This window comes from Lutra lutra, chromosome 6, assembly GCF_902655055.1.
Source record: "Lutra lutra chromosome 6, mLutLut1.2, whole genome shotgun sequence".
NCBI classification, from domain to species: Eukaryota; Metazoa; Chordata; class Mammalia; order Carnivora; family Mustelidae; genus Lutra; species Lutra lutra.
In genome coordinates, this window is record NC_062283.1 from 71,084,014 (window position 1) to 71,106,748 (window position 22,735).

The following is a 22,735-nucleotide window of genomic DNA, read 5'->3' on the forward strand; positions in this document are numbered from 1 at the left end:
AACTGAACACCAACAAATTGGAAAGATATAGCAAGCTCATGGATTGGAAGGACTAATATTGTTAAAATATCCATACAACCCAAAGTAATCTACAGATTTAATGTAATCCCAGTCAAAATACCAACACTTTTCACAAATTTTGTGAAACAATCCTAAAATTTGTATGGAACCACAAAAGACCCCAAGCAGCCAAAGCAATCTTGCGAAAGAACAAAGGTAGAGGTATCACAATCCCAGATTTGAAGATGTATTACAAAGCTATAGTAATCAAAACAATATAGTACTGGTACAAAAACAGACACATAGATCGACAGAACAGAAGAGAGAGACCGGAGATAAATTTATGCTTATACGGTCAATTAATCTTTGACAATGGAAGCAAAAATATACAACGTGGAGAAGACAATCTCTTCAACAAATGGTGTTGGGGAAATTTGACAGCTACGTTCAGAAGAATGAAACTGGACTACTTTCTTAGACTATACACAAAAATAAACTGAAAATCGATTAAAGACCTAAATATGAGACCTGAAACCAATAAAAAACTCCTGGAAGAAAACACAGGTGGTAATTTCTTTGACATAGGCCATAGAAACATTTTTCTAGATAGGTCTTCTCAGGCAAATGAAACAAAAAGCAAAATCAAACTACTGGGATTATACCAAAATGAAAAGCTTTTGCACAGCAAAACAAAAACCATCAACAAAATAAAGACAATCTACAAGATGGGAGAAGGTTATTTGCAAATGATATACTGGATAAAGGGTTAATTTTCAAAATATATAAAGAACTTATACAACACAGTACCAAAAACCCCACAAATAATCCAATTTTAAAAAAGAAAAAAAAAAAGAGCAACAAAAGATTTCTGGGGGACAGTAAATAATTTAAATGGCAGAGAATTCCAGAGAACACTAAGACTGAGCAGTCATAAAGGCAGAAGCAGAACCTAGAAAACAAAGCCATGGAAACCGTGGTAGTAGAGCATTTTTAAAAAAAAGAAGGGTGGGGTAAAGAGTGTCACTGAACAATGGGTGGAGTGAGGAGATAAGGATTCAAAATCCACTGGTTTTTGACAAATTACCTAGCTGGTCAAATTTTCACAGTACCAAGATACAAGGTAAGGGATATGGGTTTAAACCTGAAAGACTGAAAGAGGGATACACTGGGAGGTGAATGTGACAAAGTTCTTCAATCTCCCTTTATATTCACGTTTGGATAGCTCTCTTAATCTAATTACTGGAAAAGGTGACAAATACTATACAGGAGAATAAAAATGTAGAAAGTTACAAAATAACTGAAGGGGTGACTACTTCTAAAATGGTAAAGAGAATTGAGTCTTCTGTGTGTGAGCTTTTACTTCTTCAAGAGAAGTGACTGACTTCTGCTGACTAAATCGCCCCATGACCTGGCAAACCTCTCCTCCAGAGATTTAAGCCAAACATCAGAGTCTTCACAGCCCTTCCCATTTAGTTAGTTTTCCCCTTGGGCCCCCATTTTCCTCCATCCACATCTCAATTATAGTACTTATCACAATGCTCTAGTAATCGAGTTTGTGTGGCAGCCAAGGGCTGTGTTCAACTGCATTATCTGCACCTTAGTATCTGGACTATATAAAGCATTACTTACTAAGTCAATATATTTACACATTAAAGTGTTTTTTACATACCCAAACATATGTATATAAACATCTGTGAAGTGGAAGGGAAAATTCTGCTGACCTCTCTGAGCAGTTACATGTTTCATTTAACAAGGGATATACTTGGGTGGAAAGTATTACTTGGTTTGCCAAAATAACTATCATGACGCCAATTGGTAGAATCTTTTTGATGAAACTATAAATAAAACTAGTCTCCACTCTAGTCACACATTAACTATATTATTAGGCATTTTTTCAATACAACATAGAAAGTGCATAAACCTTATTATGGTCTTACTCCAATCATATCTCCTTACTTATGCCCATTTCTTCTGTATTAAAAAGAGACCAATATGTCAATATTATAGTAATTTAGAACCACAGGCAGAGATGTGTGTTTCTGCAAAAGCAGCACAGAAGAGAAACTAGGATATTCCTGTGGCGGATCTTACAACTATGTGTGGAAGAACATGGAACTGAGGAACAATGTGGGGGGGTCATATTGAAAGGGATAAGGCCAGAGTGTAAATGAATGACAAGGGCAGCAGATCCACAGGCCATGAAAATTAGCTCTTGTGACAGCACAGACATAGAGAATATATATTTTCTTTTTTATTTTATATATATATTTAAATATATATAGAATATATATATATATATATATATCTTTAAAGATTTTATTTGTTCATTTGAGAGAGAAAACAGACAAGCAGAGGGAAAGGCAGAGAGAGAGAGAGAAGCAGACTCCCTGCTGAGCTGGGAGCCCATGTGGGGCTCGATCCCAGGAAGGGATCATGACCTGAGCCGAAGGCAGATGCTGAACCATCTGAGCCACCCAGGTGCCCCAGCACTGGTACTTACATTAAGCAACTGCCACAGACATACACTGCATAGGAAAAGCAAAGGCGTATCTTCTCTTAAATATTTTACCAGCAGACAGATGGCTGGATCATTACCTTAGGCAATTACCACGTGAAAGCCAATAGAATCATTACTTTTAGAAGAGTAATCAGGACTATCACATCGAACTACCACTCCAATCACATATTAGCAGATCCAGCACAGCTCATCCACACAGGAAGCTCTGTAGGCATTCTGCCAAGTGGCAGTCCATACCAATATGACACTGCTCACTTCTCTTAAGTATGAGGTAAGTCCTAGCAATCAAATAATAATAGGTATTCACAGACCTACAGATTTATTCAGAGATTTATAAATCTAAGTAGGAAAGGAGATAAAAACAAATAGGGAAAAGGCAGTAAGAGGTTCCTGATCCATGAAGACAGGTTTCTAATTGCTAAGCAATATAGTAAGAACAAGGCATCAACGACTTACATCTGATTCCCAGTAATAATGAAAGATTAGGCTCCTTGCCCTGAGCTCGCTGATTGAGAATACTACACAATGCCTTCAAGTCAAACAAACAATAGGACATTTCCTTGAACAGCTGATCAATCACACTCAAATCAGATAGTGGCCATTTGGTAAGTACTGTCTGCTGCCTGGATTGGTCTGCTTCCTGGCCCTGATCCAATAAGGAGCATGTCTCTTCTGTTTGCCTTTGGTTCTACAAGAGATAAAGAAAAAACAAATCAGGTTGTTAGAATAGTGAAAATATTCAAAGCCATGCAGTTGTCTGAACATTTCCCCCCATTTATTAATGAAATGTTAGAGTCATATTACATACACATTAACCAAATTAAACTGCATACACACGGTAAGCAAAAAGAAAAAGGAAAGGCATTTAAAATAGTGGAAATGAAATGACTCAATGATTCCTCTGTGCCATCTCGTGCCCTAGGGTAAATGTGAAAGAGGCAACAAACCCAGACTTACTTTCCAGGAGTATCTCATGCTACATAATGTCACATAGTAAATATCTTGGTTGAATATATAATCTTCTATAATAAAATTTATCCCAAGAACAAAAAGAACTATGAAGAAATTTTTTTTTTTTTAAGATTTTATTTATTTATTTATTTGACAGAGAGAGATCACAAGCAGGCAGAGAGGCAGGCAGAGAGAGAGGGAAGCAGGCTCCCTGCTGAGCAGAGAGCCCGATGTGGGACTCGATCCCAGGACCCTGAGATCATGACCTGAGCCGAAGGCAGCGGCTTAACCCATTGAGCCACTCAGGCGCCCCGAACTATGAAGAAATTTTAAACCCTACCCTATAGTTTTACTGTTAGTAGCAGTAATAATTTATTTACTTTGAAACTATCTGTTGCATATTGAGAAAAAAGTATGTATGTTATGTTAGTGTTGATAGGAACCAAAATTTTCAGCATTAAGAGAAAAAGAAATACAAGTATAAAACCAAAGGAAAAAAAACCCTAACAATTTTGAATTGTGAAATTTAAATTGGGATTATCAATATGAACTCATAATTTATTACACTCAGAAAAAGCTACCTTCACTTCATCCCCAAAATGTCACCATCTACTTCTCATTCTGAAAATTACTACAGGCAATTTAATTAGCTTTCTAGTTAGACCTGTATTTCAAAATAACCAAACAGCCTGTACTGATGAGGAAAAGATTTTTTAATAGATGAATGCCAGCTAAAAATGTAAATATAATTAGGAAAAAATATGATTCTTTTAATCATGTAATGATTTAGACAATGATCACCAGTGAATAGAATACTAAAACCATCAAGGGAAAGGGTACTGATAAACTACATATTCAATGTTACCTAAGTATCATTCCACAGATTACCTGCTATTTGCAGAGGCCATAATGTGACAATGGAAATAATTAGTCTGTTACCATTTTAACCAGTGAAATCAGTATTTCTGTCACTTACAGTGGGATAATCAAACATAAATAATTTGAGGACGTGAACAACACCTACAAAGTCTTCATGCCAAAAAATGTTTGTCTTGACTTAATGATATCTTTAGCTCTTACTTCTAGTTTTTAAGAGATAGAGGGGGTAGAGAACAAGATAAATGACACCATAAGAAAGCAATCAGACAAATCTAGAAGGCCTGACAATATATAAGTCTTTAATACAACAGGCCCAGATTTAAAAAACAAGTCACTAACATGGAAAAAGTGAGAAACTTCGTAAGACAAAATGAAATGCAACTCATGGTATTATTGAATATTGAGGAATATTATTCTTGTTGGGTTTGACAATTGTGGTACAGTTATATGGGAAATGTGCCTAATTTTTGGAGATGCATTCTGGGTATTTAGAGGCAAAATGTCATGATGAGAGTTAAAAAACTAATATAACTATTTTTTTGTACAACATATCCTTAAATGCAGGCCAAGTGTGTCATCTTGTAATTAGATGAAGAAAGCGAGATCTGTTCCAATGATGAAGTGTCAACATTGTACCTTCCTTAAGGATTTTCAAAGGTAATTTTATTTATATTCAATTTATGCTTTATTGAATTACTTTGGGACCGAATCTCTATATAATATTTAACTATGTTGCAGTTAAGTCTGTGAAATTATATTCAGATACATAAGAAAAATAAAAGTTTGCTTTTTAATTATACTTTTGTAAGAAACCTAATGGAGTTAATTAATTGGCACACCAAAATCAAGTCTTCAAGTAAAAAATATTCTATGAATATGTACAAAATAAGTATCTGCTTTAACTTAAATAAGTACTGAATCGTTTTTTGAAAGTAATTTGAATTTTTTCTACTCACATCAAGCAAAGTTTTTGTTAATCTCTGTAGGTTTCTTTCTTTCTTTTCCAGCTCTTCCATCATCTTTTGAGTAGTTGATTTTTCTTTAGAAAGTTTCCCTTGTATAGACTAAAATAAAGAGAATCAGAAAGCAAAGCATGTTAATGCTAAAAGCAAAATGCAGTCAGAGAGGTAACTAGGAATATGGGCTCTGAATACTTTGGATCTCTCCTCCCTATCCCCTGGAAGATGGAGGCCTTCACTTTTAAATCAACCCATATTGTTCTAGAGTGGATGTCAGCAAAAGGAAAAACAAGAACCACCTTTACCAAGAAAGTTTTTAATCTGGGTAAAACATGTTAAGCCTAAACAGCTGCTATTTAATGCTATCTTACAAACAGTTCTTATTTTGTTTTTTGTTGTTGTTGTTTATGCATTCAGAGTGTATTAGCAAATCCATACCACCCCCCTTTTTTTCTTATGGTTAATAAGATAAAACAAAGTAATGTAAGACCATCCTCATTTTCCATCATTTGAAACATAGCTAAACACACTTCTCTCAGTGTATGGTATTCCAAGTAATAGTTATGATGCTGAATTCAAGCCAAAGGTTTAATAAATGAATATCTTAACTCTTTATAAAATTATGAATTATCCAGAACAAGATACTATTGTAAGAATATCCTGAGTGCACTAAAGCAGTATGTGGCATATATTAAGAGTACTTGGGTCAAACTCATCATAAACTCTGTAGATATCAGTGATCTCTAGGTTGTTTCAATCAACACTTTTTTCCTTTTGTGAAATCACAAGATCAATAAACATGTAACGAGAGATTTCTTTTATTTCCTCCTCAGGATTGTATTTATTTAGTCTCAATTCTGAAACTACTTCAGAAGGCTGACTACCTAAAACACAATTCACGAGGAAGGTGTTCTCCCCCCTCATATTATGTCTCGCTAGAATAAGAGAAGATAGCTGTCACCAGGGGTTAAGATAAGACTGCAAATACAAAGCAATTTTCTCAGAAACACATATTCCACCAAGTAGCTCTTGCATTTATTTGCTAAACTCTATATAAAACTTTACATTTAATAACCCACAAGTTGGATAGGAATGAATTAAGCTCTATAATGAGTATATATTTCCTTCCAGGGTAAACTTTATATTCCACAAAATTTAATCTCTCAGCATAAAGTCACATGGGCTTTCTGAGTATGTATATTTCTGGATCTGAAATTCCTTTGTAACTGCATGTGAATGAATCAAAAACCTATTGGACTAAAAGGATATACAGGGATTATTTATTTAGTTGAACATCTATGCATAATGGCCTAACATGATTGTCTACAATCCAGAATTCATCCAAAATTTTCTTAACATCTTTGACTATTTTATCAGAACCGTGGAAGAAAGGCACCACAGATTAACTACTCTAAAGCTAACATTTTAACAATGAAAACTGACCCCAAGAGGTATTTTCATAATGCTGTAATATTATTCTTTAGAAAATTCTAGTGTTTTTTATTTTTACCAATTCAGAGTCATAATGAATGTGACTAATAATTAGCTAGCAAATGTTCACATGTAAGACTAAATTTAAATCAGTTAAGAAACAGGCATTTTTCTCCATCAGAATAAATCATAAATGTTCGGCAGTAGTGCTATTTGTCATAAGAAAAAAATTGGATTTGGATTTGGGAAATGTATCAGGCTTAAGATGTTATGTTGGTTGGGTAGAAAGGTACTTATGAAATAGTCCTTTAATAGGGGAAAGGGTTCAGAGATAAGCTTATCCTAAAAGTACCATATGTTGTACAATTTCTAGAGTAATACGAGGGTATGAGTGCCATAGTTACTGACACAACATTCCACCTAAAAGATTATTTCTTTATTCCACATGGTATGAAAAAGCCTATGTTTAAGCTTAAGAAAAAAAGAGAAAGGAAAATTTCCATGAAGCTTAGAATGGGATTACTAAAATTAAAAACTTTAATTTTCAGATGTCTACATTATCTCTTTAAATTTCCAGTGAATAATCATGTCTTAAAAAAATTCCAAGTACTGACCTACAGATACTTATCACAATCATTCTTGAAGTTGAAAAACGGTTTCAAAAACATTTCTTGCTTTGATCTAAATATTTAGAAACTGTTGTCTTTTGTCCCATATACAAAATAGCTCAAATGAAGGAAAGACAGATATGCTTTAGCCAACAACTATATACTCCACAAACCCAACTTAAGAGAAAATATTTTGATGAAAACTTATGTTAACTTATGTTATTTTAGTCTATAAACACATACAACCCCCTATACATGCACATGCATGCATGCGTGCATACACACACCCTACAAGAATTTCATAAAAACATTCCTTCATGCAATTATTCATCCAACAAAAATTATAGCCAAGTACAGTCTGTGCATTGCGTGATGAATCAGTGAAAAAAAAAAGTCAAAACTGCTGACCCTTTCAGAACTTTTACTAGGCGATAAAAGATCAAGGAAAATATAATAGATATGTAAATTACATAGTATTATATATTAGAATGTGACTAGTTTTTTGGAGATCAGGAGCATGGCAAGGGAGAGGAGGCTGAGATCTCAAACAGGGTAGAGTAGAGGCTCACGGAAAAAGTGACATTTGAGCAATGGCTTGAAGGAGGTGAAAGATTACATCTCATAAGAGTGTTTCAGTCAGTGCAAAGGTTCTGAGGCAGATGGTGTCTTCTGTGTTTGAGAAAAAGCACGAGAGCCAGGGTGGCAGAAAATAGAAAAAGATGAAGTCAGAGAAGGCGGGTGGTAGAGAGAACAGATTGTGCACGGCCTCATGAGCCAGGGTAAAAACTGATTTTTACTTTGGAAAAAATGAGGAACCACTGAAAGGTTCTGAGAAGAGACATGATCTGGTTTTTGTTTGATAGGTCACTTAGGCTAATGAGAATAGACTAGAGGCATGCAAGGATAGAAGCAGGCAGAAATCATTCATATAAAGAATAAAGATGTGGTGGACCAGGGTATAAACACAACTGAGGTCAGAAGAACGTGTCAGATGCTAGATATATTTAAAGGTAGTAAGATTTGTTCACAAATGTGAGGCAGAAGAGAAGTCAAGGATAAGTCTAATGTTTCTGGACTGAGAAAATGGAAGGACAGATTTGCCATTAATAAAGAAAGAAAACATGGAGGGTAGAGCAGGTTTTACTATCTTCTGTCTGAGGAGGGTAAGAAATTCAATTCGGACATATTATGTCTGATGTGTTAAGTGGTGCTGTTGAGTAGGCAGTTGGATATACAAGTTGTAAGGTAAGGGGAGAATTATAGATGGAAAAAGGGAGGAGTGAGCACACACATTATATGTAAAACCACGAGACTCGGTAAGATCACTAAGACATGTTTCAGTAGAGAATTCTAGGAAAGAAACAAATCCCGTTTTTGAAGTATAATATAATTTTTTGAAAACATTTTACATGTCTTCAAAATTAACTTTACTTAAATATCACAGATGAAATTAAACTTACCCCTAAATTATAAGACAGAAGAATTTCTAATAAGGTATTTTCTCCAATTTTTGTATACTAGTCTACTAACCTGCCTGAATCTTTATTATAATAGGATTTGTGCCATAGGTGTTAAATTTATTGTGTCTAGTTAAAAAAATCAAACAAGAGAAGAACAACAAAAAACCTTTTTAAAAAGAGTTCTTCTGAAAATTTTTCAGGTTAAAATTTTATTGTATATATTTCAATGATCTAGAAACAAGGTATAAGTCAATCACTTTGAATTTATTACTGAGAACAGATAAATGGTTTCATACTGTTATGATTCTATTAATACAAATACATTATTCTTGAAATAACATAACTCTAAAAAAGATAAAAGTGCTACTGGCATTAGAAATAACAATAAAGAACATGCACAGATAACAGGTAAGGTAATAATGGCATTTAGAAAGCATTAACAGGGGCACCTGAGTGGCTCAGTGGGTTAAGCCTGCCTTCGGCTCGGGTTCTGGGATCGAGTCCCACATCAGATTCTCTGCTCAGCAGGGAGCCTGCTCCCCCCCGCTTCTCTGCCTGCCTCTCTGCCTACTTGTGATCTCTCTCTCTCTGTCAAATAAATAAATAAAATCTTTTAAAAAATAAATATTTAGAAAGCATTAACAAGGGGAACACATTCTTTTTTTCAGGGAGGGGAGATGGTTTCTTTGAATGAAATTTAGTGATACCGTGTCTCAACACCTTTTAAAAATGTAGTTAAGAAAGTTCATCTCCTAAAACAGGCAACTCCATCAAGACTGTTTATCTAATGCATAGAAACAAACACAGAAGAGTCCAAAAAAAAATTGAAAACACACAGGAATAAGTTCTAAATGAAAAGATAAAATCTCAAAAAAAAAAGACCTCAATGAAACAGAGGTAAGTGTGTTCAAATAGCAGTCATAATAATGTTAACCAAGGTCAGCAAAACAATGCATGAATAAAGTGAGAGTTTCAACAAATAGAAACTATAAGAAAGTAGCAAGTAGAATTTGTGGAGCTGAAGAGTAAAATAATTGACTGAAAAATCTAATAGATGGGTTCTACAGCAGACTGGATGAAGCAGAAGAATGTATCAGTGAACTCAAAGGCAGGGCAGATTTCACTCAATCAGAGCAGCAAAAAGTAAAAGAATGAAGATGGCTGAAGGGACTGAAAGAACATTACAAATCTTGGACCATTACAAGGGTCCCAGAAAGAAAAGAGTGAGAAAGGGGCAGAAAACTTATCTGAAAAAACATTGACTGAAAAATTCCCTAACCTGGGGAAGGAAGTAGACCTCAAGATCCAGACTTCCAAATACAAGGAACCCAGTGAGACCCAATGGAATATTACTCATCAATAGAAAAGAAGGAAATCTTACAACATGCAACAGTGTGGATGGACCCTGAGGGCATTATGCTAAGTGAGACAGAGAAAGGCAAATACCATGTGATCTCACTTACCTGTGAAATCAAAACAAACAAACAAACAAATAAAAAACCCTCAGAAATAACAGAGAATAGATTAATGGTTTCCAGAGGTGGGTGGGTTGGGGGAAGGATGGATGGGTGAAGGAGGTCAAAAGGTATATGAACTTCCAGTTATAAAATAAGCCTTGGGGATGTACTATCAGGCATGGTGTCTACAGTTAATACTGTATCATATATCTGAGAGTTGCTGAAATAATAGATCTTGAAAGTTCTCATCACACACACACACACCCTGTAACTATATGGTAATGGGTATAAACTAGACTTATTGTGATCACTTCACAATATATAAAATATCAAATCATTAGACTGTATACCAGAAACTAATATAATGTTATAATCAATTGTATATCAATAAAAAATAAGTTCACAGGTGAAAGAAAAATGTATACAGTTAATGGTAACAGCACAAGATTTGTAGTCAGACAAAACTAGGTTCTGGGCCCACAGCTTACATGTTGTGCAACTATGGGTATGTTATTCAACCTTTGAGGGTTCCAAATTCATCAGAAAGAATTTATAACCTTGTAAGGCATTGTGAAAATTATGCAGTGTGTATGCAGACATTTGTAGTATCTGCCTGTTCACAAACCCCATGTGTCAAAAGCATCATATCATAAGAATTCTGCACCTCTTGGGGCGCTGCTTGCTGGACTGGGCTGAGTGAACACTTAACCAAACCTGAGGAACTGGTACCCAGAGTCTATGAATCTCTCTGTGTGTGACTGGAAATAAACTATAGAACTTAGGGGCTGTAGGGCAGCTCTATTCTGTCATATGAGCTAAAGAATAAAGGAAGTGAGTCTGCAGAGAAAAGAATGAAACACACTGCATGAGAGAAGCAACAAAGTCTCTCCTTTCTTGAAGCTAGATTTTATTCCTACATTGGTTCCACAGTATCTCTGCAACCTCATAACACAGTAGATTCTACTATTTTTGCTTAAGCTAAATTGAATTGGTTCTGTTGCATATAACCAAAAAGCCTAAATGACTTTCACCTGGTACAAAATATTTATGCAACACTAATTCTTTTCATCTTATACTAAATATTAAAAAGAACCCATTTCTTAAATCATCCTGATGTACACTTTAAATATCTTATAATTTTGTCAACTATACTTAAATAAAACTAGAAAAAATAATGAAAGCCCATTCCAAATTCAGCATTGTGGGCAAAGGTTTTTGGTCTCTTTTGTTCACTAGATATCCCCAGAAAGAGTGCCTGGCCCATGGTAGAAACTCAGTTAACAGTTAATGAATGAAAAAGCATGAAAAAGTAATTAACACCTAATTTAGTTTTTAAGTAAAAGGCTATGTTCATTCATTCAAAACCAGTTATTGAACATCTTTTATATACAAAGCACTGTGCTAAGTGTTGAACTGGATAAGGATTGTTCAAGGAGCCTAGTGCACCTATTACAAGACTCTTAAGTAAATGCATCAGGAAACAAAACCAGGCATTTTATTTAATCTCAAGGAGCTAATAATTCTACCATATTGTAGAGTGTAATGTACTAAAAAATTTCACTTTGGAGACAAAATTTCCAAATTCTATTTCTAGGCAACTGAATGCCAAGTGCTTTCCACAAGACTAGCTTTCTGACATGCTCCAGTTTAAGGATCTTTCATTCCAGAAGAAGACACTGAAAACAAACTTTCCCCTAAGGCTTACACAAGGAAGTGATCAGATTAACACTTCTCTGGTGCATTTTTGCCTTTCTCTTGGGATTTTTCACTTTGAAGCAGTGAGGAGCAATACTAACAGCACAAACTCTGAGGTCAGACATGAATTAGAATCTGCGCTGAGACCTTAGGCACATCTTTTTCAATCCTGGCTGCTTCATATATAGAAAGACACTCTTTCTTACCTTGTAAGCTTACTATTGAGGTTTAGAAATAATAAGTATAATCAAAAAGCACAGCTCCTGTAATGTGTAATATCATTATCACCAGCATCATCACTGATGCCTCTGCACTTAACAGGGGCTCCATTTCTCACTTTAGCCTAAGTGTGGAGAAATATTAAATCCCTTTATTCCTTTCTGCATATTAATAAAAAGAAGAATTTTCAAAATGTTTGTAAAAACTAAGATTACAAAATAAGGAATATGCAAGCACCATAAAAATTGCTATTTTTTAGGTTTCTGTTTATAATAATCCAACTGTACAGCTCAAATTCCTCTACATTAACTATCACCTCACTACCTGATACAACTTTAAGAACAATCTACCTGAGAATTCTGTTTCCAGCAAGACAGCATGAGGAGCCTTTCAGATCCACTCCTCTGTGGAAATTTTATTATTTTTTTAGAAGTTTTTCTTTGTCAGAGAGAGAGAGAGAGAGCGCACAAGCAGGGGGTAGGGGCAGAGGGAGAGCGAGAAGCAGATGTCCTGCTGAGCAGGGAGCCCGAATGAGACTCAATCCCAGGACCCTGAGACCATGACTTGAGCCGAAGGCAGATACTCAACCAACTGACCCACTCAGGAGTCCCTTATTTATTATTTTATAAAGATTTTATTTATTTATTTGAAAGCGAGCAAGAGAGAGAGAGAAACATGGACAGAAGGAAGGGGAAAAGGGAGAAGGAGAAGCAGACTCCCTGCTGAGCAGGGAGTCCAATGTGGGACTCAATCCCAAGATGTTGGGATCATGACCTGAACCGAAGGCAGACACTTAAGTGACTAAGCCACCCAGGTGGCCCCTCAGTGAAAATTTCAGAAGAGCACATTTAAAGTTTCTATAAATGGTCCCATGAGTAAACAGAAAATTAACAAACTTATATTCAAGAAAATCTATTGAAAGTTAAGAACAGCAAAATCTATAGTATTTGAAACAGAATTCAGGCCATCTTTATGCTCTCATAGCTCAGCAAGATGGAAATTCCACTCCAGACTGGGACAGCCAATAACAGGAACACAGGGCTCCCTGTCCTCCTAGCTCCGAGTTATAAAGCTACCTTCCCAGGAAGGACAGGACGTCAGCATTTCTTATCCTGCCCTCAGCTCCTTGCACTCAGGCTAAGTTCCAGACAAGTACAGCCAAAAGATGGGGGAACCCCCCCCTCTTCTGCCTAAGCTCCCTACTGGGATGGAGACCGTACTTCAGGTACAGCACCACAAAGAATACTGTAAACCTGACTGCCCTTGCCTTGGCTTCTGTGGCAGGGGTTCCACACTGGCAGAAGCAAGCTAAGATCTAGAGCTACTGCCACTGAATTTTATCTTATGGCGAGTCACTAAGAAGTCTGAGGGGCTGCAGGGTACTGTTCCCATCAGCACTGGTCTGGCTCAAAGATTTTGCCCAGGGAGAACCAAGTCATAGAACAGAGAGCTCTAAATATCTCTCTAAAGGACCTGAATTCATTTGCAACAGACTGTGAAGTTCAAGCCTTAGGGGCAATAGCAAAAGCTGTAGAGGTCTATCAGAATACCAACAACATTTTCTACAGAGCTGGAACAAATAGTACTAAAATTTGTATGGAACCAGCCAGAGGAATGTTAAAAAAGAAGTCATTTCTCTAAAGAAGACATACAAATGGACAACAGACACATGAAAAAAATGCTCAGTATCACCTGGCATCAGGGAAATACAGATCAAAACCTAAATGAGATAACACCTCACACTGGTCAGAATGGCTAAAATTAATGAGTCAGGAAGAAAACAGATCTTGGTGAGAATGTGGAGAAAGGGGAACCCTCTTAACACTGTTGGTAGGAATGCAAACTGGTGCAGCCACTCTGGAAAACAGTATGGTGGTTCCTCAGAAAGTTAAAAATAGAATTTCCCTCAAACCCAGTAATCACACTCCTAGGTATTTACCCAAAGGATACAAACATAGTGATTTGAAGGGGCATCTGCACCCCAGTGTTTGTAGCAGCAATGTCCACAATAGCCCAACTATGGAAAGAGCCCAGATGTCCATCGACAGATGATTGAATAAAGAAGATGTGGTGTATATATACCATGGAATACTACTCAGCCATCAAAAATGACAAAATCTTGCCATTTGCAATGACTTGGATGGAACTAGAGGGTATTATGCTAAGCAAAATAAGTCAGTCAGAGAAAGACAAATACCAATGATTTCACTCATCTGTCAGATTTAAGAAACAAAACAGATGAACACAGGGGAAGGCAAGAAAAAATAAAATAAGGAAACAGAGAGGGAGGCAAAACATAAGAGACTCTTAACTCTAGGAAACAAACTGAGGGTTGCTGGAGGGGAGGTGGGTGGGGGGATGGGATAATTGGGTGATGGGCGTTAAGGAGGGCACTTGAAGTAATGAGCACTGGGTGTTGTATGCAACTGGTGAACCATTAAATGGTACCTCTGAAACTAATAACATAGTATATGTTAATTAAATTGAATTTAAATAAACAATTAAGCAAATTTATACTTTATAAAAAACAAAGAATGAAATAGTAGAAGTTGTGGCAAAAAGCAGTTGGGAAGAAACTGTTAGATTCATTGAAGGTATAGGCCAGACTACTCGCTGGCTAGATTCCTAGAGAGAAAAAATGAGACACCTGGGAAAAGCACTCTTGGGAACAGAAAAAAATCTCAAACATTAACCTAAGGAGTTTTTCCTTCAGAGGAACCAGGACACATCGGTCTGTGAAGCAATTTATACCACAGGGCGTCACCGAAAACAAGAGAATAATCAGCTGACAATTAATGGAGCTTAACTGCTGGTGTGGTCAGAGAAAGAGTTACAGAAGATTACATATTAAATTTATATGAGATATCTAGAATAGGCAAATCTATAGAGACAGGAAGTAGATGAGTGATTGCTTATGGATAGGGAGAGAATAGGGTTCAAGGGAATGCTATAGCTAAAAGGTAACGGGTTTATGAGGTGATAAAAAGGTTCCAGAATTGACTGTGGTCTTAGTTTCATATAACGTAGTATATTAAAAATTACTGAATTGTACACTTCAAATGGGTGAATCGCAGGGTATGGGAATTATATCTCAATAGAGCTGTTATTTAAAAATCAACACAATGTAAGACAGATTAAATGTGTCAAGAACACATCCAGGTTTCTCAGAACTACCTCCTCCTCTTTTTCTCTTAAATTTGTCTTCCCAGTCAATTCCCACTTTCAGTGAATGAGCCCCTAAGGACCATGATGGCACTTCCTAATGGCTCCAGAATGGAGATACTGCCAGGCTAAGAAGAATGGCCTGGAGAACGTGTTAATAATGTGTATTTCAAGCTTCATGCCAGAGATACTGAGTTGTCAGGTTCATAATTGGGCCCAGAAACTTGTATTTTAAAAAGCATCACAAATACTTTGAATGTTCATACATGACTGGTGATCATTCACGGTAGATGACATACTCCAGGACATTCTTCCTTGATGCAACTGAGCTGACTCCCTTTCCTACCTCTGAATTCCCCACCTCAGACACATAGAACTAACTTTTCAGAAGTTAAATCTATCTTTTATATACATTTTCCAATATTTTAATTAAGCAACTGTACTGTGCATATAACAGGATTACATGTACATTAAAGACTTCTTATAAATACAAACACTGGAGAGAAAGCTTATTTTTTTTTTAAATATTTTATTTATTTGACAGAGAGAGATCACAAGTAGAGAGAGAGAGAGAGAGAGAGAGAGAGAGGAGGAAGCAGGCTCCCTGCCTAGCAGAGAGCCTGATGTGGGACTCGATCCCAGGACCCTGAGATCATGACCTGAGCTGAAGGCAGAGGCTTAACCCACTGAGCCACCCAGGCAGCCCAGAAAGCTTATTTTTAAAAAAGTTATAGAAGACCTTTTTTTGGCTGTAGGTTTTTTCAAAAATTAGTATAAATTTCTGATAAGAATATTTTTAGTTTTTCATGCATTGTAAAACAACTTCACAAAGGTAAAACTTTTAAAAATTAAAAAACTAAGCAGAAAGAACTTCATGTCAGCACACATCACAAAACTAAGATAGTGGGACGCCTGGGTGGCTCAGTTGGTTAAGCGGCTGCCTTCGGCTCAGGTCATGATCCCAGCGTCCTGGGATTGAGTCCCACATCGGGCTCCTTGCTCAGCAGGGAGCCTGCTTCTCCCTCTGCCTCTGCCTGCCATTCTGTCTGCCTGTGCTCGCTCTCTCTCCCTCTCTCTCTGACAAATAAATGAATAAAATCTAAAAAAAAAAAAACTAAGATAGCAAAAATTAGGAAATAAACATCACACAATAATAATATGAAAACATTAAATCACTTTATTTAGGGTAAAGCAAAGTTAAATTCTACTTATAAGACATTTTACTGACTTATGATTCATTTTCCCACTATTTCTACTAAGAAAACCTGCTGGATGAAGGCTTTAAGAGAGACTTGCTGAAAACTGAAATAAAATCTTTGGAGGCTATGAAAACATCTTCCCTTGAAGTGTTATAAATAGGACAGACTGGTACAGTTTTGAGATTGGAGGTTTCTAATCACGCCTTTAAAAGCGAACAGTCCTAATGACCTTTAAAGCGTCATTGTGTATTTTATGACATAATGATCATTCATCGATTGCTGTCAACTTAGAAAGGCCATTTAAATGCAAAAGTTCTTTCAATAAGGAAACAATTTTAATATGCTAGGGAAAACAGAATGCACCTAATAAACTTTTTTACTTTGTATCTCTGCCAAAAGCTTATAATGATTACATACATTGATAACAGTTCACTGGAAACAGGATTATGTAACTAAAACATGCTTTTAATAAATAGGAAGGAAGGCAATGCCCAATGAAGAACTCTTTCACATTCTGACTGAAGCCACATTTATGGAAATGATGGGAAATGTTCTACTGCAAAACGTCTTTTTATACTGTATACTGACAGAAGAAAAACCTGTAGGAGAAGAAGCCAGTTTAGCTATACTAGTTTCATAAATGTAAACAAAGGCATTATTTCTAAAGGATCGATGAATAAACAAGTTATTCATGCCAGTTAACAATATCCTCTTGTCAGCTGAACAAAACAGTAACTAAATCTGTATTTTTATAGCACTGAACTCAATTTCAATATCAGTGTATGCTTTTACATGAAGTACTATTTTTCTATATTCAACAACAAATACAACATAACTAGTAGAAGACCCTCCTCCAATTTCCAGAGTTGTAAATCAATAAATCTGCCCCTGACCTAAATCAGGTCTATATTTACTGACTTCTGGTACAAGGGTGGTAAATCACAATTGTATTTTAAATATAGCACTTTCACGCTGGAACAATGCCTTATTTTTATCTCCTATAAACTGGACATAAAATGAACATGGCAAGGGATTTTATTTTTTCCTTATGTCACAAAATTTAAACTGTAACAATAACCTGCTTATAGCCAAGGCAATGCAATACTCCAAAAGTCAACCAAATGAACTCTGAACAAATGTGGTCTTCTCAGTAATTGAAGGGACATAAAGAAGCAGTGAAAATCTTAGTAATATTATGATTGTTTTGGCTACTAAACCTTCTAAAATGGAACAACTTCCTGGCACTGTGGAGGAACAAAGAATATGTAAACTGTAACAGCAGTGAAATTTTACAGTAAGTTTTATACTGATTTTATACTGACAGCTAACACGTGTACCTCATGTTAGAAAATGGCTGGGAAGCTCTGTGTTATCACTCATCATAAGGTATTTTGTGTTGTTTTGGCTATAGAAAGGAGTCTGAAGAAAATAAAAACAGAGCTATAGCACATAGCAAGGACATCGTAATCTACAGAGAAGTAAGGCTGGCCATCCCTTATGTAAGCAGATGGGGGGAAAAAACTAGGCAGCTTTAAATAATTAGTAATTGAAGGCAACTGCTCTCTTATGTGTATCAACTTGATAATAAGCCCATTAACTGTAGTACAAAACAAGAATACTTTTTCAACCCAAAGTGTTCTCTTTAGGATTCTCCTCCCTGTGGTTCCCAATGCTAGGGAAATAATTAGAATCCATTTTTTAAAAATAGGCAATATTTTCAGATGTTTACAGATTACACATCTTTTTTTTCCCCCCCATTTTATTTTATTTTACTTTCTTTTCAGTGTTCCAGCATTCATTGTTTATGCACCACACATACAACCAAATAAAAAACCTAGCTTTTTTAACTATGAAGGGCCAAAATTAAAAAGTTTTAACAAGGAACATTAGGCAAAAAATTTTCTTACCATTTTAAGCATACCTGTCTCCATCTATAATTTCTATTCAATAGTATCTTGATAAATATAGCTAATTTGGCCAGTTATCAGCATTTGCTATCTGCTCTGTTAGCAAACCATATATTAGATGTATGGCCTAGACAGATGGCCACAATGACTTAAATACCCATTGCTTCAAAACATAAGATAATAGAATTAATGAGTTTAATTTGAAATTTTTAATTTGAAATGTTCAAACATTTTCAAATCAAAGAATAGAATGGCATATAAATTACATATTCTTCTACATATTTATATATGGTCATGACATATTCAAGTGTGACTAAAAGACATGGCTTTTGTGTAAGAATAAATTGTATTAAGATGCCACCATAAATAAGAAAAAGGCACATTTCAATTGATACAAATATATCCTGATAATCTATAAGGTGAGAGACAGTATGTGATAAGCTAATAAAATCTTACAAGTCTTGTCCACCACAATTTCAGTGCCAAAGGACAAGGCTGACTGTCCTTAATTTGGATCGAGATAACTTTATTTGAATGATTTCTTGGAAAATGTTACCAAGTAAAATATAAATTCCTTTTCTTATGGTCTAGAGCAAGTCAGTTAATAATGGCTGAGGGAACTTAATCATTTTGTGATTCAAATGGCTAGTAAAACAACTGAAATTATGTCCATAGGAATACAGATTAAAGAGTATAACCTCCATGAACCAATACAGTAGGGCCACACACCACTTGTAGAACTGGCCTAGTATTTGATTAAAATGATACATCATTTAATATGGCCAAAAGACAATCAAAACAGATGGTCTATTATTCTGACATTTAAACCATTTATCGTTTTTATGTTTTACTTCCTAAAAATGGAAGGTATTTTAGGAGGTATAAAAATAAGAAAATTATTCAGCAAAAATGCCCAATGGTTTTCCATCATACACAGAATAAAATACAAAGACATCTACCCCTATGTGATCTAGCCCCAGGCTACTTTACACCATCACATTTCACCACTCTACCTTACCATCATGCACTTCAGACTAGCAACCTTCTTGCTGGACTTGGGAGTACACCAGGCACCTTCAGGGCAATGGTGGCTCTCTCTGCCTGGAATGCACTTTCCCTGGGTTTTATTCATCATTCAGATCTCTGTTCAAATATTACTTCCTCAGGAAAAACTTCATGACCACTGTATTTAATGAAGCACCGTCTGTCTGTCATTGTACTGTACTTTTTAATTGTACATATCACTCCTTGACATGATATTTTCATTTTGTCCATCCCATCCTACAGAATGGCTAAAGACTTGCTTTGCTTACTGATAAATCCCCAGTGCCAAAAACAGTGCCTGGCACACATACAGGTACTCATTAATAAATGGGAAATTAATAAAAAATTAAAATACATTTAATCCACAGGTTTTGGTTGTGGATTATGAATCAGACACTCTTAAGCTCTAGATAAGCATATGATCTACCACAGACTCTCCTCCTAAGAACCTAAGCAGGAGCTCAAAACACAAATACAAAACAACGTGTTATACTTGGAGAATATACAAAGAATAAAGTAGAGAATCACTAGGAGGAAGAGATGTGTTGGCCAGTCACAATGGACTAAAAACAGTCCATTGTCTTTAATAAGTAGATCAATGCTGATCTTAACCAAATGTGTCCCCAGCAGTAGACTACACCAAGTTAAAAACAAGCAAGGTACAGAAAAGAGAAGAACAATCTTTCAAGATTTTTTGAATAATTAATTTACCAAATAGCAGTTTAATTCTAAAGCACAAGATTAATATTAAAGAATTTGCAACTTCAAGTGCTATTAATCTTTTCATATAAATATATATATGCTTTAGTATTTTGGGGTTATACAGACATTAAGAGTAAATCAGCATACAGCTAAATTAAAACATGCACAAAACATCCCTTACCTGAATTTCTAAAATCATTCTTTCAATCTCATCTTGTTGGCTGTCTATTATCTAAAACACAGGAAATATATCAGGGTGAATCAAAATTTTTGCCATTGCTTTTTAAAAATACCAATATTTTAAGAAAACAAAAGCAGACCAAATTAGCAAGACAGGAAACAACATGTGTTGGAGAGGATGTGTAGAAAGGGGAATGCTCTTACACTGTTGGTGGGAATGCGAATTGGTGCAGCCTCTTTGGAGAACAGTGTGGAAATTCCTCAAGAAATTAAAAATAGAACTTCCCTATGACCCTGCAATTGCACTACTGGGTATTTACCCCAAAGATACAGATGTAGTGAAAAGAAGGGCCATCTGTACCCCAATGTTTATAGCAGCAATGGCCATGGTTGCCAAACTGTGGAAAGAACCAAGATGCCCTTCAACGGACGAATGGATAAGGAAGATGTGGTCCATATACACTATGGAGTATTATGCCTCCATCAGAAAGGATGAATACCCAACTTTTGTAGCAACATGGACAGGACTGGAAGAGATTATGCTGAGTGAAATAAGTCAAGCAGAGAGAGTCAATTATCAAATGGTTTCACTTATTTGTGGAGCATAACAAATAGCATGGAGGACATGGGGAGTTAGGAGAAGGGAGTTGGGGGAAATTGGAAGGGGAGGTGAACAATGAGAGACTATGGACTCTGAAAAACAATCTGAAGGGTTTGAAGAGGTGGGGGGGTGGGAGGTTGGGGGAGCCAGGTGGTGGGTATTAGAGAGGGCACGGATTGCATGGAGCACTGGGTGTGGTACAAAAACAATGAATACTGTTATGCTGAAAATAAATTTAAAAAAATGATTAAAAAGAAAACAAAAGCAGAGAAATAATGAATTTATCTTTTAAAAATCAGGGTTTTTTTTTAAATAAAAGTATTCATACCAAGTATTCTTTAAATAGACATATGATTTGGATCACACATAAAACTGCAAAAGTCTTCCTTTGGTTCTTGATAAAACTCTATGCAATTTATAAAAATAACTTTGAAACAGACACTGAATAATTTAGGAAGGAAAAGATATTCTTTTGTTAAGACGTAATGTAATTTCCTTAGCATGGCTTTTACGAAAATTTATTTAAATTTACTTAAACTGTCACTTTATTTCCATATAAAAAGTTCAAACTAAGCTATTATTAACAAAAATATAAAATATAATAGCTATAACATATATCTATACACACATATCCAACATAATACAGATTTCACATTTATTATCAAAGACATGAACTGACCTTACTAGCGTTCTCATTTTGTTCTCTCAGGTTATCATTTTCATTCTGAAGCTGTTTTGCATCTAACATGGGAAGGCGAATTCCATCTTCAAGACATCTTTCTACTTTTTGCTGCAAGCTGTGTATTTTAGAAAGACAATTAGATAAAGAAAATCCACTCTGTTGCTGGTTTTGGTAGATGACTTCAACATAAACGAAGTACCTTTCTTAGGGTCGGTAGTACTTTTTAATCAAGCAATAATTGAGACCTACAGCCTATACGTGTATACACTTGAGTACCCATATTTCATACAAGTAAGAAATATAATGCATGCTGATCATCTTTTCAGAAATGGCAGATTTGAGGACAGAATCAAAAGTTACTTAGTGTGTGACATTCTTAGACCCTAATGAAGTTCCCCATGAACCTAATGTGAGCTCGGCAATCTAAATCCTGTTCTTTCCTTCTCCCGCGAAGCAGAGTTCCTTGATTAAGAGGGTTGTGTTAGGGAACCTAAGAATAAGAATACACATCTTTTAGCTTCATTCTGAGCGCAGCAGAAGTTTGTTTATAAGGAAGCTGTTGCTAAAACCAGTAGAATTACATTTCTCCTTCATTAGTAAGAGCAACAATTTATTTACTACTTGACCTAATAGATTCTCATGCTATTCATGGCACAGGACTGCAATGCAAAAGAGTTAGAAACAACAAAAGGAAGCCCTTCTGGTATACTAAGAATAAAAGATTAAAAGGTGTTAGTCTTTTTAAAAATATTTTATTTATTTATTTGACAGAGACACAGCTAGAGAGGGAACAGAAGTAGGGGGACTGGGAGAGAGAGAAGCAGGTTTCCCACGGAGCAGGGAGCCTGATGTGGGGCTCCATCCCAGGACCATGCCCTAAAAGGTGTTAGTCTTGAGAAAGAAAGGATGGTCATGTTTTGGTTAAAAGGAACGATCCCATTAACAATAATGACCAAAATCAAAACAGAAAGATACCTAGGAAGCTTATAATCATATTCAGAAGCTGAATACTAAAATAGACTTTTATAGTTGGGAGTTTTGTTATTTTCATTATTTTTCTTCTTTCAAGTATTATGGCTTT

General features: G+C 35.7%; 1 protein-coding gene and 1 long non-coding RNA gene across 8 annotated transcripts in view; one reads left to right on the forward strand and one right to left on the reverse strand.

The window, feature by feature from the left end:
- CEP85L (centrosomal protein 85 like) overlaps window positions 1-22,735 on the reverse strand; it is a 223,684-nt gene that overhangs the window by 6,956 nt on the left and 193,993 nt on the right. For 4 of the 5 annotated variants that reach the window (XM_047732071.1, XM_047732070.1, XM_047732072.1 and 1 more), the window contains 4 exons: window positions 21,652-21,769; window positions 20,373-20,423; window positions 5,305-5,412; window positions 2,975-3,206 (listed from right to left, as the gene is read on the reverse strand). In XM_047732071.1, coding sequence (XP_047588027.1) covers window positions 2,975-3,206; window positions 5,305-5,412; window positions 20,373-20,423; window positions 21,652-21,769 — 509 coding nt within the window. Of the gene's footprint in view, window positions 1-2,974; window positions 3,207-5,304; window positions 5,413-16,493; window positions 17,138-20,372; window positions 20,424-21,651; window positions 21,770-22,735 lie in introns of those variants that run through there. The other variant, XM_047732075.1, reaches the window with a different exon arrangement.
- Window positions 1,011-19,896, forward strand: LOC125101731 (uncharacterized). 3 transcript variants are annotated; one of them, XR_007127904.1, is made up of 3 exons: window positions 1,011-1,120; window positions 4,913-5,005; window positions 19,733-19,896. It is a non-coding gene; the product is annotated as an uncharacterized LOC125101731 (long non-coding RNA). The 3 variants fall into 3 exon arrangements; XR_007127905.1 differs by lacking the exon at window positions 19,733-19,896 and adding an exon at window positions 9,475-9,576; XR_007127906.1 differs by lacking the exons at window positions 1,011-1,120; window positions 4,913-5,005 and adding exons at window positions 17,586-17,832; window positions 17,950-18,037.